At 42.0% G+C, this 14,909-nt stretch overlaps 1 protein-coding gene across 5 annotated transcripts in view; it reads right to left on the bottom strand.

Moving 5' to 3' along the window:
* The window catches only part of ADD1 (adducin 1), a 47,060-nt gene that overhangs the window by 24,693 nt on the left and 7,458 nt on the right, over nt 1–14,909 (bottom strand). For 4 of the 5 annotated variants that reach the window (XM_035112212.2, XM_035112214.2, XM_035112216.2 and 1 more), the window contains exons 2-6: nt 10,001–10,210; nt 8,223–8,385; nt 7,641–7,792; nt 3,448–3,528; nt 116–265 (exon numbers count right to left, since the gene is read on the bottom strand). In XM_035112212.2, the coding sequence (XP_034968103.2) occupies nt 116–265; nt 3,448–3,528; nt 7,641–7,792; nt 8,223–8,385; nt 10,001–10,192 (738 nt within the window). In that variant the 5' untranslated portion in view covers nt 10,193–10,210. Of the gene's footprint in view, nt 1–115; nt 266–3,447; nt 3,529–7,640; nt 7,793–8,222; nt 8,386–10,000; nt 10,211–13,303; nt 13,986–14,909 lie in introns of those variants that run through there. The other variant, XM_060279039.1, reaches the window with a different exon arrangement.

The following is a 14,909-nucleotide window of genomic DNA, read 5'->3' as shown; positions in this document are numbered from 1 at the left end:
TGGATTGGGAAGCAAGTACCACACATGTTCTTTCTCCTCCTGGACTGGTGCAGTGTAGTACTTTACATGAAATTTCCCCACCACTACATAACTAGAGGAAGAAAGAACTTCTTACCGCTGCTCCCGCCGGTGTGTGAATATGAACAATGCAGTTAATGTCAGGTCGAGCTGCATAAATAGCCGAGTGCAATGTGAAGCCAGCCTGATTAACTCCCAAATTAGTGCTTCCACGATCAACAACATCACCTTGAATATTTATTTTAACCTGGTAACATAAAATAGTATTAATTCCAGAAATGAGCCTACTGTCCTATCGCAGGAGAAAACAGGCTCAGTAATTTCAAATCCACCTCAATGAAGACAAATGCAAGATGGATACAAAAGCAGTAGTCACATTAAATAAGGACAGGGACAAACCAGTTGATCAGTCGCTCACCAGAGCACCCTACCCCCTCTGGCAAGTACCCCCATGGGGGGGGGGGGAGTGGCGTCTTTCCCTTTGCATTGGGCTTTCACCAGGGATGAAAGCAGCAGGGAGGTGCTGCTGGCAGTTTCTCTTCTTATGGGGAAAACAGCAGGGGGAGTGCCCCTCACTCCCACTGAAAAGGATTTTATAGGGGTTTATTTTATGCTACTCTTTGAAGGTGTTTACACAAATACATTAGAAATAGTTTGCACTGCAAGCATAGTTCTTTATTGTGGTGGAATGTGGGGGAGGAAAATGAACACCTAATTTTAATCGTCAAAATATTTGGGGCCAGATAATGAAAAATCACCACATTCTCCCAATATATCTGAGTGGCTGTGCTGAGCTTGTAGAAAAGTTTAAGATTGGAGTTTTCTTTTTAATAGGCTCAACATCCATGGAATGACTACAGCCAACTGGAGACTTTACAGACAGATAATATGCTTTTCACAGAATTATTTGCATCTTTATAGGTTTTCACATATTCTTTTATTTGATGATGAAAAGAACAGAAATCATGTTGAAAGCAGGAATAAAATGCCATTTTTATTCATAACACCTCAAACATTTGTGCAATTCAACATTAGAAGGATTTTGCAACTTCTTGGGAGTTCTTACCATTTTTATATTAACACTATTGGAAAGTTGTTTTTTTTAAAAAATAGAAAAGTTAAAAAAACATGTCTTATGCTGCATTCACGCATGGGGGGGGGGGTATTGCGTTAGTGCTTCCGTCCTGACTTCCTAATGTTCTTCTCCCACTGCAGTACCTGTATGTTAAGGAAAATGTTTATTGAGTTAAATTCATATGCGTTGGTGATGCTGACTCATGCCTCACAATGCACCTGGCTGAATCTGGTGCCTTTCTCATGTACGTTACTGGACAGATTTGGCAAGTAAATTCGTGTATAAAAAGGCTCAGGTTACTGTATACAGTGAGGGTCCAACAGTGAGAGTCGTGGTAAGAGATTGCAGGAATTGAAGGCTATCTGCTGGAACTGTGTATTCGTGTGAAGACTTTTTGAAGAGATCATCTGAGAAGAAGTTGGAGAATTGCCAGACTTCAGAACTCAGAGAATTCAGTCAAGTTGTTCAGGTCTCCGAACAACTGAACTTAGAACTTGGTAATGGACTTTGGTTCAAAGGGACTTTGAAGTACAGAACCCTCTCTGGGACCAGAGAGAGAAACGCCTTTGTGTAACCTGCATAGGGAATGTGTGTGCCAAGTAAAAGAACTCTGCTAAGAACAGCTGTTTTGTGTTGAAGAGCTTAACTGCTTTGCTGAAGCTTCTACAGTGCACGTACAGAGAAAAAGATCTATAGGAGGAAGATAAATACAGCCTGCATACCACCATGTTGCACTAAATTCCATTCAAGCCAGTAGGTAATGCAGTGTGAAAGGTAGGTAAAAATAATCAGGATTTCACCTCTGCTCAACAGCTGATGAGCAGTGGTATCAATGCTGGGGTATGTGTGATCAAAAGGGAAAGCTCTTTGCGCAGCATCACACCCACACACCCCTATTCAACCCAACTGTTGAGCAGTTGTGTGTGCCGATGCCTCACAAGCAGCTATCTTTTAAGGAAACAGCTTCTGGTGCATCACCCAGAACCTGCAGGATTGCAGTTGATCCTGGGATGGGTAGCTGAGGAAAGCCACTAGTGGAACCTCACCCCTATATCTTGCAGGATCACAGCTGTTATGGGGAGCGGGCAATACTTTGGGGGGGGGGATGAGGCTCCACAACTGGCCTACCTTAAGGGAAAACCAGTTGCAGATCCTCTCCTGTTGAGGGGAGGGCCAATGGGGGGCGCAAGACTTTGCAACCTGCTTTCCTACATGAAAGCCCCTTGCAGAGCATCCTGCAGGGCCTCAGTCAATGCACAGTCCTATACAGAAATTCCAGACTTGCAAAGTGATTGTGCTCTGGAAGCAAGTAACACCAAAATGAATGCTGAACCTGTGCTATATTCCACTAGAATATATTTAGAAATGTGAAAGCCTGAATATAATGTGCATATTAACTTTTAGGGAAATGCCAGTAATGAACTGCTGTGTGAATGCAGCACAAATAATTTGCCAGTAAAACCAGCACTCTTTGAGTGGTCTTATTTGCTGTCCAACATACAGGTTCTGGTCTGAGCAAACTAACATCTTGAAAACTTCCAGAACTTTAGAAACCAGGTTCTTACACTTCCCCATTCCTGTGATGGGGTGGACCCTGATCTACGTAGGAAAGGATGCAGCATCTGGATCTCAAGTGTTCAGCAAGCAAGAAAAAGGAATGAGTATAATTTACAAGTAGGTGATCCTAACTCCCTACTTAACTAATTTTGAGAAAGCTCCCAAAAACACAGGTGGTGAGATGCTGTTCAGGCAGTGGTCAAAGAAGACTACAGGGTAGTAAAGTTCTTCCTTGCTCTTATCACATGAGGTCTGCCCACTCAAAGGAAGGGACAAGTGCTAGCTCCTATTTCCTAAAGTGCTAGACGTTTTAGATGCTTCTTTGCACAGGCGCACAACTCACTGATATGACTACATAAATACCACAAAGAAATAGCTTGCAAACTGACTATAGGGAAGAACTTGTTACGAATTCAACTTCTATTATTATTATTTTGCAGATACAGGAAAAAGGAAACATTGTCAAGTCAGCTCATATTAATAAAAATTATCCCATCAATCTTGATTTAAACATATGTATTAATATAAGCAGTCCATTTCTCCAAATGGATGCCCAAACAAGACGGACGATTATAAGATTAAAAGTTTAAAAGTAGAAAGGGCAGAATACCCTTGCACACAAGACATGGATTAAATACTACAGTCCCAATCCAAGGTCAGTTGGGACCAAATTATACTGATAGCAACTGGCCTTGTTCCATTGCCTTTAATTGTGCTCTGTCACATCTAAATGGAGCTGTATTGTGATCCGATGTTCAGGATTCTGATTTGTTTGAACAAAAGAGTCTTTCACTTACCAGACTGGATGCAGCAACTTCACTATAGAGAAGTCCAAAAGGCACAATGAGAAAGTGTTCCTGCTCTGAATTTACTCTGACCTACAAAAAAGACAAAGAAAAAAGAATGAAAACTGAGCATGTAGAGACAAGGAAACATCACTTTAAATAACTGACTTACAAAAAAAAAGACAAAATCTAGAAATTGCAAAATGCATTTAATTCAGATGCACTAGAATAAGTCATTATTACATGTAGTAGGAGTATTTTAAAGTGTATTACCTGCCCTTCACCAACAGCTCTTGGGGCTTGTTACAATTAGAACAGTCAAAACAGATTACAGTGGGGGGAATAGGTTGGGCCCTGACAACACGTATCTTAGGTGTGAAAAAGCTAGGGTAAAGATATGTGTCTTCAGCATTTATACAGCATTATACACCATAAAAACCGTATAAAGAAGCCAGATGCACCGCTGTGCAGAGGGGCTTCAACAACTTAGGGTCTGCCACAGAGAATGATCTCTCCTGGGCCCCCTCCCTCAAGTGAACTTCTGAGAAAGGCAGAACCGCAAGAGGGCCCCTTTGCTGATCTTAACACCTGGGAGCGTCTGTAAGGAAGGAGGTTGTCTTCCAGATATATGGAGCCTTAGTCATTTAGGGCTTTAAACATGAATGGGAGGGCCTGAAATTAGGCCCAGAAAAGAACTAGCACTTAATGCAACTGTTTTAGAACAGGAATTGTAAGAGTTCCACAAGAAACCTCGGCCAGTAATCTGGTTGCTGCATTTTGGACCAGTTGAGGTTTCAGAATAGCGTTCAAGGGCTGCCCTATGTAGAGTGCATTGCAATACAGTCATACCTCGGTTTGCAACCGCAATCCGTTCCGTGGAGCCGGTCGCTCCACGATGCGTGCTTCTGCGCATCTGAGCACCGCGGAACCCGGACATAAACACTTCTGGGTCCGCGGTGGTTGCAAACCGAAGCGGTCGCAAACCGAGGTATGACTGTAATCCAATCTGGATGTAGCACGGAGTACTATGACCAAGACATCTCTGTCCAAAAAGGGCAGCAGCTGGTGAACCAGCCATACCTGGAAATAGCCACTCCTAGCCACTGAGGCCACCAGGGCCTCAAGTGACAACGTTGGATCCAGGAGTATCTTCAAGCGACAAACCTATTTCTTCCAGGGGTATGTGACCCCATCTAGAACAGACTGTCTTCCCACCTCCTGGACTTGAGAACTTGGAACGTAAGTACATGAAAGAATACAGATACTTTGTTTTCATGATACATGTTGGAACAGTCAATGCTTTCACACTCAGACTACAAACATTACTGAGAGTTTAGACCAGACTTTCCCAACCTGGTGCCCTCCAGATGTTAGATTACAGTTCCCACCATCTCTAACCATTGGTCACACTGGTCTGGCTAATGGAAGTTGTTGTCTCTGGGCCATAATGCCTATAGCACGATGACAATTACCAGCTCTGAATGACCAGCTCTGAGAATGAAAGGCAGTGAGATCCACGTGAACTGCTCTTCGCTCAATTCATAATTGCTACGAAGTTCTAGTGAGAAGTGAAGGGACTCCAGAAGGGTCCAGAACAGACATGTCACTTAATTTTGAACCTATGAACATTCCCAAAGCAGCCACTATTTACATTTATCCTGCAGTCTCAAATCTAATCAGCCAAACTGGTGTGAACAGCAAGAAAATACCCTTTGCACACAAGAGAACTCTAACTTCATTCATGAAGGCTGCTGACCCAGTTTCCATCTTCTTCTCTACCTCAATGCCAAGTGGCTGGTTAAGAGATTTCACACAGCCTTTTCAGCAGACCACTTCCAGTTTGCAGGAATTGGGGTAATGGCCAGGTTTCAAAAAACTTGCCCAACCCAGCTTCTTCCTTCACCTGCAGCAACAGACTTAATGAACATGTGGGGGGTGAATATGGCTGTGAATTGGAATTAAAGGACCAGCTCATTCTTCCCCCATCAAAGCGGATGGCTTTTAGCTAGCCTTAAATAAAGAGTACTTCTAACTAAATGAACATTTCTAACATACACATCTACCCCCTGGAATACCCCTGAACAAACATCTATTCCCTGGAATATCCCTGGAAACTAAGTGTCCACTAGGGTGGTAGACTTTCACCTCCAGGTAATGGACAGGAGTGATTTCATACAAGTATGAAATAGCCTGGGAGGAAAGACACTGGAGAATGTGACAGATCCTCTGAAGTTACCTTCTGTGAGGTAACCCTTGAGGCCTTCACCTTTGAAGTGTTACACCCCTCTTACATTTTACTCTTAGTTGAGATCAGGGCAGGGTGTGGGTCTGTCACTTACTTGGCCCAGAAGATAAGCCATGAACAAACAGCATCAAGCATATGGGTAAAGGACTGCAGGCTTATTGTAGTCCAGGCATCCCCAAATTGCGGCCCTCCAGATGTTTTTGCCTACAACTCCCATGATCCCTAGCTAACAGGACCAGTGGTCAGGGATGATGGGGATTGTAGTCCAAAACATCTGGAGGGCCGAAGTTTGGGGGTGCCTGTTGTAGTCTGTGCTCTGTCTGCCCAACCAGGAGAAGTCAAAGGTGGGAAAGACAAAACTGAACTGCGGCCCCCTCTCAAAGCCTTGTTTCTTTCTAGTTGGGACACTGCCTCTCTCTCTGTTGTTGGCTTCAGCAGACAGGCCCAAGAAGGGGAAAGTGCCAAAGACTTTCTCCATGAATTGCTTCACAAATCACATCTAAGGTATGCTCACAAAAATGTGAGTAAGACAAATCTGTTTTTGAAAACATGCACACCCTAATATGTTTGGTATTCAGACAGCAGATTTGGGAAAACAATGGTTTGATCATGAGCAGCCTTTGTGTAAGGACTGCTATTTGCAGAAGGACTGGCAACCTAGCAAAATTTGCTTCTCACAGAACAGGGAGGATAAGCTATTTTCACCAATTTTCACTTCCTCCATCACTGTTCTGAGGGCTTCAACTGTTAAGAAAAACCACATGAGAGAAAATCAGAAGTCTGGAAACCTCTTCACAATTAAGCTTTATAATAAAAGACAAGAGTGACTTCAATTCTTACTACAGCTGTAGCTTAATGCTTATTTGGCACATGAGTAAGCTCATTGTGATGCTATTCATTCTTCTCAAGCATTAATGACATGGGTGCCAATAAATTACTCACAGTATAGACATCTGGAGCACACAGGCCAAATGGTTTCACTTAAGATGTGAAGTTCCAACAGTTATACTAGATTTTAAAAGAGATACAGTAGATGTCCCACTACTTTGTCAATGGAGCATAAACAATTGCTTATAGTAAGATAAATACTCGTACTGTTTATTAAATTTCATTTCTATCTAAGGAAACAAGGGTAAATTTTTCCAAAATCTTATTTCAGTATGAAGACTTTTCAAATCTCATTTTTATTAAATTAGTTGGGACATATCAGCAGGCAACCAATATTTCCAAACTGCGGTGTGAATTTCAGTATTAGCATCTTTACCATTTCATCTGTTCACTTAACCATGAACAGACAACTTCTCAATTTTGGGAAGTGGTGTTAGGGTTATTCTATGGGCACAACTCCAGGACCTAAAACAATTCAATCCCTTCACAGTCACCCATGATTTATAATAAAATTGGTGTCAACTAGCAGTAAAATCATTGCTGGTACAGTAATGAGTATTTATAACCAGGAGCTAAAACATTCACCAACTAAGTAATTTTCTTTAACATAATTTGTATATCCCTTAACTGTAAATAAAACTTCTAAACAGATTATAAAAAAATATTCAACATACAATAAAATAGTTAATAAAGGTCAAAATTAAAATAAGTTTTTTAAACAGCAAAATAAGGTCTCTGAAAGATCCCAAGAAGCAATGATCTTTTGCCTCCCAGAACATAAATATACAGCAACACACGAAGTTATATGAACTGCATGCAGAAACCCATTTCCCTATCTTCCGCAAATGAAATGAAGACAATTTCCTATTACACCCAGATCCAAAATTGATAAGGCCCACTAGGGGCCAGATAAAGTTTTGTAAACCACTATGAGGTATTTTACAATCAAGCGTTGTATGAAATAAATTAAGTTGTTTCAAATGACTGGACTCCTCCAAAGTTGGTTATTCCTACTCTACTCTAAATAACAAATAAAAAAGAGAAATATAGATATAGATGATTTAATACTCACTGTTATGTGATTGTAAATAAGCTGTGACCACCCAAAGAGGTCAGCTAGTCTGTAGAAGGCTGCCAACTTGCATCTCAACAGTTTCTCACCCTTGTCATAAGCAATTGAATCTGAACCCCTGAGATCATTCACAGGGGTCACCATCCCAAGACCTGGAGAAAAGGAAAGACATGCCCAATATGGTTTACATCTCTTAATAATGGTCTAAATGGTGTGGCCATACTCTCATTCCAACAGGAGGCTAACACCATAGTCAAGTCAATTCACAATATGAAATCTGAATCCTTTCAGCTGATGCAAGGCACCACACCCATTTAATGAGGAACTTTTCTCTTAAAACTGAACTCTACATCTATTCTTTCACTGAAGCATAACAAAACCATTCCAGCACTTATTACAACATCTCATAATTCCCTAATCTTAATACAATAAACCCTTGAAACAAAACTAAGAGACAGTTCTCACTAAAAGAGTTGTTTCAAAACTGCTCTGCTGCTATTCAAGTTTGGATTAGTCCACTCTTAGTTTTGAACTCACCAGCTGCAATCCCTATCCACTCCCAAAATATCTGATGGAACTCACTCATGTTAAGGGCAGTCATTCCACCGTGAGGTGCTGCTGGGTAGACATTTGGAACGTTTGTCGTCATGAAATCTGCAATCTGCTGTAAAGCCAGTAGACCTGTTGGGTTCTTTCCTTTCTTAAATTGTTCCTGGATCATCGATTCCAATTCTTCACAAAATGCCTAACAACAGAATACCATGTTATACTGCAGAACCTCAAGCAAATTGGATTCTCTTAATTCCTCCCTTCCACATCTGTCGTTAATGCTTCTCACAGACAGAAGCGTCTCAATAGGAATAATTATTGAGCCTGCTCCTGCTTTTTTGGTGCACTGTCTGAATAAGAGACTTGAGGCAGAAGAGACAGACACACAAGTTCTTAGCAACATTGTGCCCCATATACTACTGTTATTTAAACCCAGTAGCTTCATAGCAGCTTGACTGCATTCTGGGATCGGGTGCTCTCATGGTCAGAAGTGAGGTGTGTGATGTCTGGGAGGGGGCCTCCTTTGATTAGGGCAGGGGTAGTCAAACTTTTTATACCTACTGCCCACTAATGCATCTTTCTTGATGGTGACATTTCCTTACCACCCCCCAGTGCTCAACAGGAGGATACAGCTTGTGCTACAAAACCCCCTACCGCCCACCTAGAATCCTGAAACACCCACTAGTGGGCGGTAGGGACCAGATTGACAACCCCTGGTTTAGGGAATTGTTCCTCCAGAGAGGCTCGCCTTGTGTTTATTCCACTATATTTTAAAGTGCTAAGCAAAGACTTTTTATTCTCTGAAGTTTTTTAACAGTTAACCATGATTCTTTTTATTGTTGCCAGTTTTTATCCAAATTTTGATATTTTGTTAGTTTCTTGTTGCATTTTATTATTATTGCTTAAGCAGCCCTGAGAATATTTATATTGAAGGATGGCAAGAAATATTTCAAAAATAAACAATACATTTCATCAAAAAGCTTTAACCAACTTATTCAACCGAGAAATACTCTTACTGCAAGTTGGCAGCTCAACACAACCGAGGACTGCTTCACACAGAGCAATTTTACTACAGAGACCAAACTTGTGTATAACAAACATCACAGATACAGCATTAAGAAGTAAAGTTTACATTTCAATTTGGCTATATATTTGTGCTACAAGAACTTGTGGCTTTCTTCCATATCACCAGATGCTTTTGTCACAGGGTGCTGTGTAACTTGTCATTTTCTACAAGGAAATTATATTGTACAGGAAAATAATTTTGTATAAAGCAGCCTAGAGTTGCTGAAATTCCTGATACCTTAATGACACCAGAGCTAAATGGTTTCACTCCCCGCCCCCGCCCCCCAACCCCCATTTTGGTTTCAGCAGCAATATACTCAGAAAACATGGATGCTTGCTGGAATGAGGCCATAGCTGGGATTTATTTATGTCATTCACTAGATTTCTCAGTTGCCTGGGCATTACACAGCATAATTAAAAAATACAACAGAACTGTAAAATGCAAAAGGCTAGACGCTTTCACGAACAGGAAGCCTTTCCCAAGAATATTTCATCGTCCACTGCAATACATCAGCCTGAACTTGATTGAAACCTGGGATTTGGAGGACTCCAAGGCAACAAAAGTACTTGCCACTGCAAAAAACAAATGAGCTCCTGTGTGCCACAAACATACACAATGTGCCTTAAGACGCTTTGAATTCTGCCACACAACTTAATGCTGCCTTTTTGAGGAAATGCTAAAAAAAACCTGTTGATTTCTTTTTGTTAGCTCTCTTTTAAAGTCATGTCTAAGTATTTATCCTTACTGGGCTTTGAAGGATCATGGAGACTCTCTTCTTCTGTTCCATCATATTGAAATCCTGGCGAAGGTCAGGAGCCATGTTCCGCTCTCGCAAGTACTCTGGGTTATTTTCATCAACTCTATCAAAATACCTCTCTTTATGAGGGGCTGCTGGAGGTGGTGAGGTTACCACCTCGGCTCTAGATTCACCATTCATAGCCCCTTTTCAGTGGTTCTATGGAATAAAAATAAATAAATCAGAAGCATTCCAATTAATTCATCTGCTAAAGTTTAAATGATTACACTGGTCCCTACCCCTTTGGGCTTTTACCCTTCAGTGGACATGGAAAGAAATAAAAGTTGTTGAATAAGGAAGCAAAATCAGAATGTACTAAGCCAGGCTTCATACTGGTGTTAAATTGTTTCTACAGTTCAGAGCCCAGCTCCTGCTCTTGAATTCAGAAGGGCTTCTCTCCTTTCCCTCATTCTTAACTCTCAAGTCACAGAGGACACAGCTGAATCTCTATATTAACTTCATTAGACCTAGTGCCTATTCAGCACTCTAAGTTTTGTGTTTCATATTTTTATGTTGTAACCCACCCTGTGATGGTTGTCAGCCTTTGAACAAGTCAGGATTCAGAGCCAATTCAAACAGGGATTTAGAATACTACGTTGCTCCAAGATTTACTGGGCAACTCTTTTCATAACTGCTTACTAAGCCAATAGAATTGTTCAAACTGGGCAATTAACTTTTATGGGTCTTACCAGGTTCTAGTCTTAGATGTCTAAGAGGTACAGAACAGCTGATCTTCCAGAGCAGGGTTTCCCAGCTGTTTTTGGACTACAGTTCCCATAATCCCTGACCACTGGTCCTCCTGCTAGCTTGGGATGATGGGAGTTGTAGTCCAAAAACAGCTAGAGCCCCAAGTTGGGAAAGCCTGCTCCAGAGCATCAGAGATCCTGCTGACTTCTGCCAGGTAGAAGGTTGGAAGTGTTTTCCTTTGCTGCTGCGTCAGCTCCAGGCTGACACAACAGAGGGGACCAAAGATGGGGCTTTAGATGCCATGGATTCAAAGCCTACACAACACCATAAAATATTGTGGCTTACTTCCAGTGGCAGCTTCCAACCTGCTAGGGCAGATCTTTGTGTCTCCAGCACAGCAGGGCTACATCCCTCCCACCAGTAGCGCTTCTACCACTCAACTTCGGAGGTTGAGGACTGTGTCCTTAGAACATAGCCACAACACATTACACACTATTATCAGAGTGCACCAGTATCTGAACAGGGCTTAGAATATGGCTTCTACTTCAGTATTAGAGTAGTTCACAGTGAACAGTGTTATGTAAAACTATGTTGCTGTTACATTTTGAATTTTGAATGGTTTTTTTTTGGTTGTTGTATGTATGTGTGTGTGTGTGTGTGTGTGTGTGTGTGTGTATTGGTGGGGGCGACGGGTTGAACAATTTCTTTATTGTCTATCCTTATCATGATTTCATTTCACTGTGTTCTTTCCATTTTGGACATTTGCAGCTAAACTAAAGGGGAAGCTGGCACCATAACAGGAAGCCAGCAGTCAATAAAAGAAATCAGTTTGTTAGCAGACTGTTCAAAGATCAGAACACGCTCCAATTTAATGAATGGGGTTGGCACCACTGGAGTGCTTTTGCAAAGATTAATGCAGACAACCCAGTTCTCAAAGCTCTTATACTGGCAGGAACAGCAACAAACAAAGAAATATGCAGTGCAATTGTTTAAAAGATGACATATCTGTGTTTTAAATCTGGGACTCAGTTAATTACCAATCCTATTTAAGAGGGTCCTTGTAGATGAGGAAGCCGCCATATTAAAATAATGATGGCAATCCTTGCTTTCTTTCTTGGCAGAGAAGCCGCAGGAAAATTGACATAGGAGGGTGTGAGAAACGAGGAATTATGAAAACTTCAGTAATTAATAACAATAATTTTATTATTTGCATCCTGCCCATCTGAATGGATTGCCCCGACCATTCGGGCTTCCTTCCTATGTTTTCTAGAAGTCGTGTAGTCTTTGACATCTGATGTGAGGGTGTTCCACAGGGTGGGTACCACATCTGAAAAGGCTCTCTCCCTGGTTCCCCTGTAACTTCACTTCTTGCAGTGGGGTAACCGCCAGAAGGCCCTGGGAGCTTGACCTCAGTGCCTGGGCTAAATGATGGGGGTGGAGACGCTCCTTCAGGTATACTGGACCGAGGCCCTTTAGGGCTTTAAAGGTCAACACCAACACTTTGAATTGAGCTTGGAAACGTACTGGGAGCCAACATAGATCTTTTAGGACCGGTGTCCCAGCGTCTGCTCCCAGTCACCAGTCTAGCAGCCACATTTTGGATTAGTTGTAGATGGTATCATCCACATACTGATGAACACCCAGCCCAAACCCCAATGATCTCTCCCAGTGGTTTCATATAGATACAGTGGTGCCTCGCAAGACGAATTTAATTCGTTCCACGAGTCAATTCATTTTGTGAAAAATTCGTCTTGTGGATCGCAGTTTCCCATAGGAATGCACTGAAATTTCTTTTTTTGCCCATAGGAACGCATTAATTAAATTTCAATGCATTCCCATGGGAAACCGCGATTCGCAAGATGAATTTTTCGCAAAACGAATTCGTCTTGCGAGTCACCATCAAATTGCAAGACGCATTTGTCTTGCGAAAAATTCGTCTTGCAGGGCATTCGTCTTGCGAGGTACCACTGTACTAAAAAGCAAGGGGGAGACGATGGAGCCCTGAGGCACCCCACAAGCGAGCCCCCAGGGGTTTGAACACTCATCTCACACCACCACTGTCTGGACATGGTCCAGGAGGAAGGAGCAGAACCACTGCTTAACAGTGCCCCCAACTCCCAACCTTCCACTGTGGTCAATAGCTCTGATTAGAAAATGTAATTGGTCTCTCCTAACTGCCCCACCCCCCACGCTCTTTCAGCATTTCCAAACCTTTGGAATGTAAGGTAATTAGCACAACAGATTTTAAAGCCTTACTGATCCTCATATTATTGGCTCATTCATGTTTGCCAGAAATGAAGGAAGTAACACTTTCCAGAACAGAGAGGGGCCGTAACCATAGTGACCTTGGCAAGGGCTGTTGTGGATTGCTATCAATGGAGTTTACTCCTACATTAGAGTGCAAAGGGCTGCAGTGTTAAAAGGAATGTGGTGAGGAGTCAACACTTGTAGCCAGGAAGGGCTGAAAGAAAATTTTAGAACTGATAATCTCAAGTGAAGAAAATCTGGCTACATGACTGAATATTAAACGCGGATTATAAAAAACAACAACACTTTTTCCAATACCTATTGGCAGAGCACTACAGTGCTTTAGGCTGAAAAACTGTACTTGACTTCCTCCCAAGTAAGTAGATATAAGACTGCAGCTTAAGTGGACTCCAAAGCCTATGAAAATGCACAACAAAAAGACTGTTTATTTTTAAATGTGACAAGTAATTCCTGCTTCTTAAAAAAACTTGCCATTCTTCCTTCACATTTGCAATGATTGACAGCGAATTAAAATAGATATGTTACTGGACAAAATCCATGCATTAAAAAAACTGGAGTTTTGATAAAACTCTTTACCACTAGTCCTAAAAATGTGAAAGAGAAAAAAAACACTGAATCACAACTAATTTTGTTTTAAAATATGTTCACATATTCACTGAACTAGAAACATCTGAATTAATACATAACTTCATTAAATTGAATGAATGAATGAATGAATGTATATCTATAAAATACATTGGAGGACAACACAATACCAGTATATTCTGTATATTCCTGCGTATAAGACTACTTTTTAACCCAGGAAAATCTTCTCAAAAGTCGGAGGTCGTCTTATACGCGGGTCATATTTTTTATATGGCGAGTACAGTGGTGCCTCGGTAGACAAATTTAATTCGTTCCACGGGTCTTTTCTTATAACGAAAAATTCGTCTAGCGAATCCCATAGGAATGCATTGAATTTTTTTTTATTTTTTTTTGCCCATAGGAACGCATTAATTGAATTTCAATGCATTCCTATGGGAAACCGCGATTTGCTAGATGAATTTTTCATAAAACGAATTCGTCTAGTGAGGCAACCTCCGCTAGAAAAAACCTTTCGTTAAGCGGAAATTTTGTTAAGCAGGGCATTCGTTAAGCGAGGCACCACTGTATATCCCAAACTCTATATTTCAACTGGAAAAGTTGGGGGTCGTCTTATACGCTGGAATATACGGTACTAGATATTGATGGTATAATGCTAAAGATTGTTACAAGCTGAAGATTTCCTATGTGTCCTAACATAGTTTTCTGGAAAATAACTTTGGGCTTCATTAGCCAAATTATGGACACTACATTTTTAATGAATCCCTGCTATTGTATTAATTGGCTATTTGATGGATTCAGATGCCTAATTGGAAAACTGATTAATACAGGGGTCCCCAGACTTACCGGGCTTCGGGCCGGTGCCCGCCGCGCCAGCTGCGCGGCGGGCCGGAGGGTAGGGGAGTGCGCGCGCAGCGGGCTGGAGGGCGGGGGAGTGCGCGCCCGTGCGCATGCGCACACGGTCGGAAAAAATCGCCAAAAAACGCTTGTGCGCATGCGTATGGGCCTCCCCCGACCCGGAAGTGCATCGGAAATGACCTCTTGTGGGGTCATACGCATGCGCACAAAGGATTTTCGGCGATTTTTTGCCCATTTTGAAGATCGCCGCCGCGCCGCGCGCCGTAAGAGCGGGCGGCGGCAGTGGGCGGCGGGGGTCGTCGCGGGCCGGATTGGGAGGCCAATTGGGCCGCATCCGGCCCGGGGGCCGTAGTCTGGGGACCCCTGGATTAGTACTTCTACCAATACAATTTGTTTTTGTAAAGAAGTATTTCTGCCATCACTGCCAGGTGCCTCATTGGAATCCTGGATTTGCATCATGTCA

This window comes from Zootoca vivipara, chromosome 9 (assembly GCF_963506605.1).
Source record: "Zootoca vivipara chromosome 9, rZooViv1.1, whole genome shotgun sequence".
NCBI lineage: Eukaryota > Metazoa > Chordata > Lepidosauria > Squamata > Lacertidae > Zootoca > Zootoca vivipara.
Note: the sequence above shows the minus strand (reverse complement) of the source record. Positions and strands in the feature narration are given on the sequence as shown.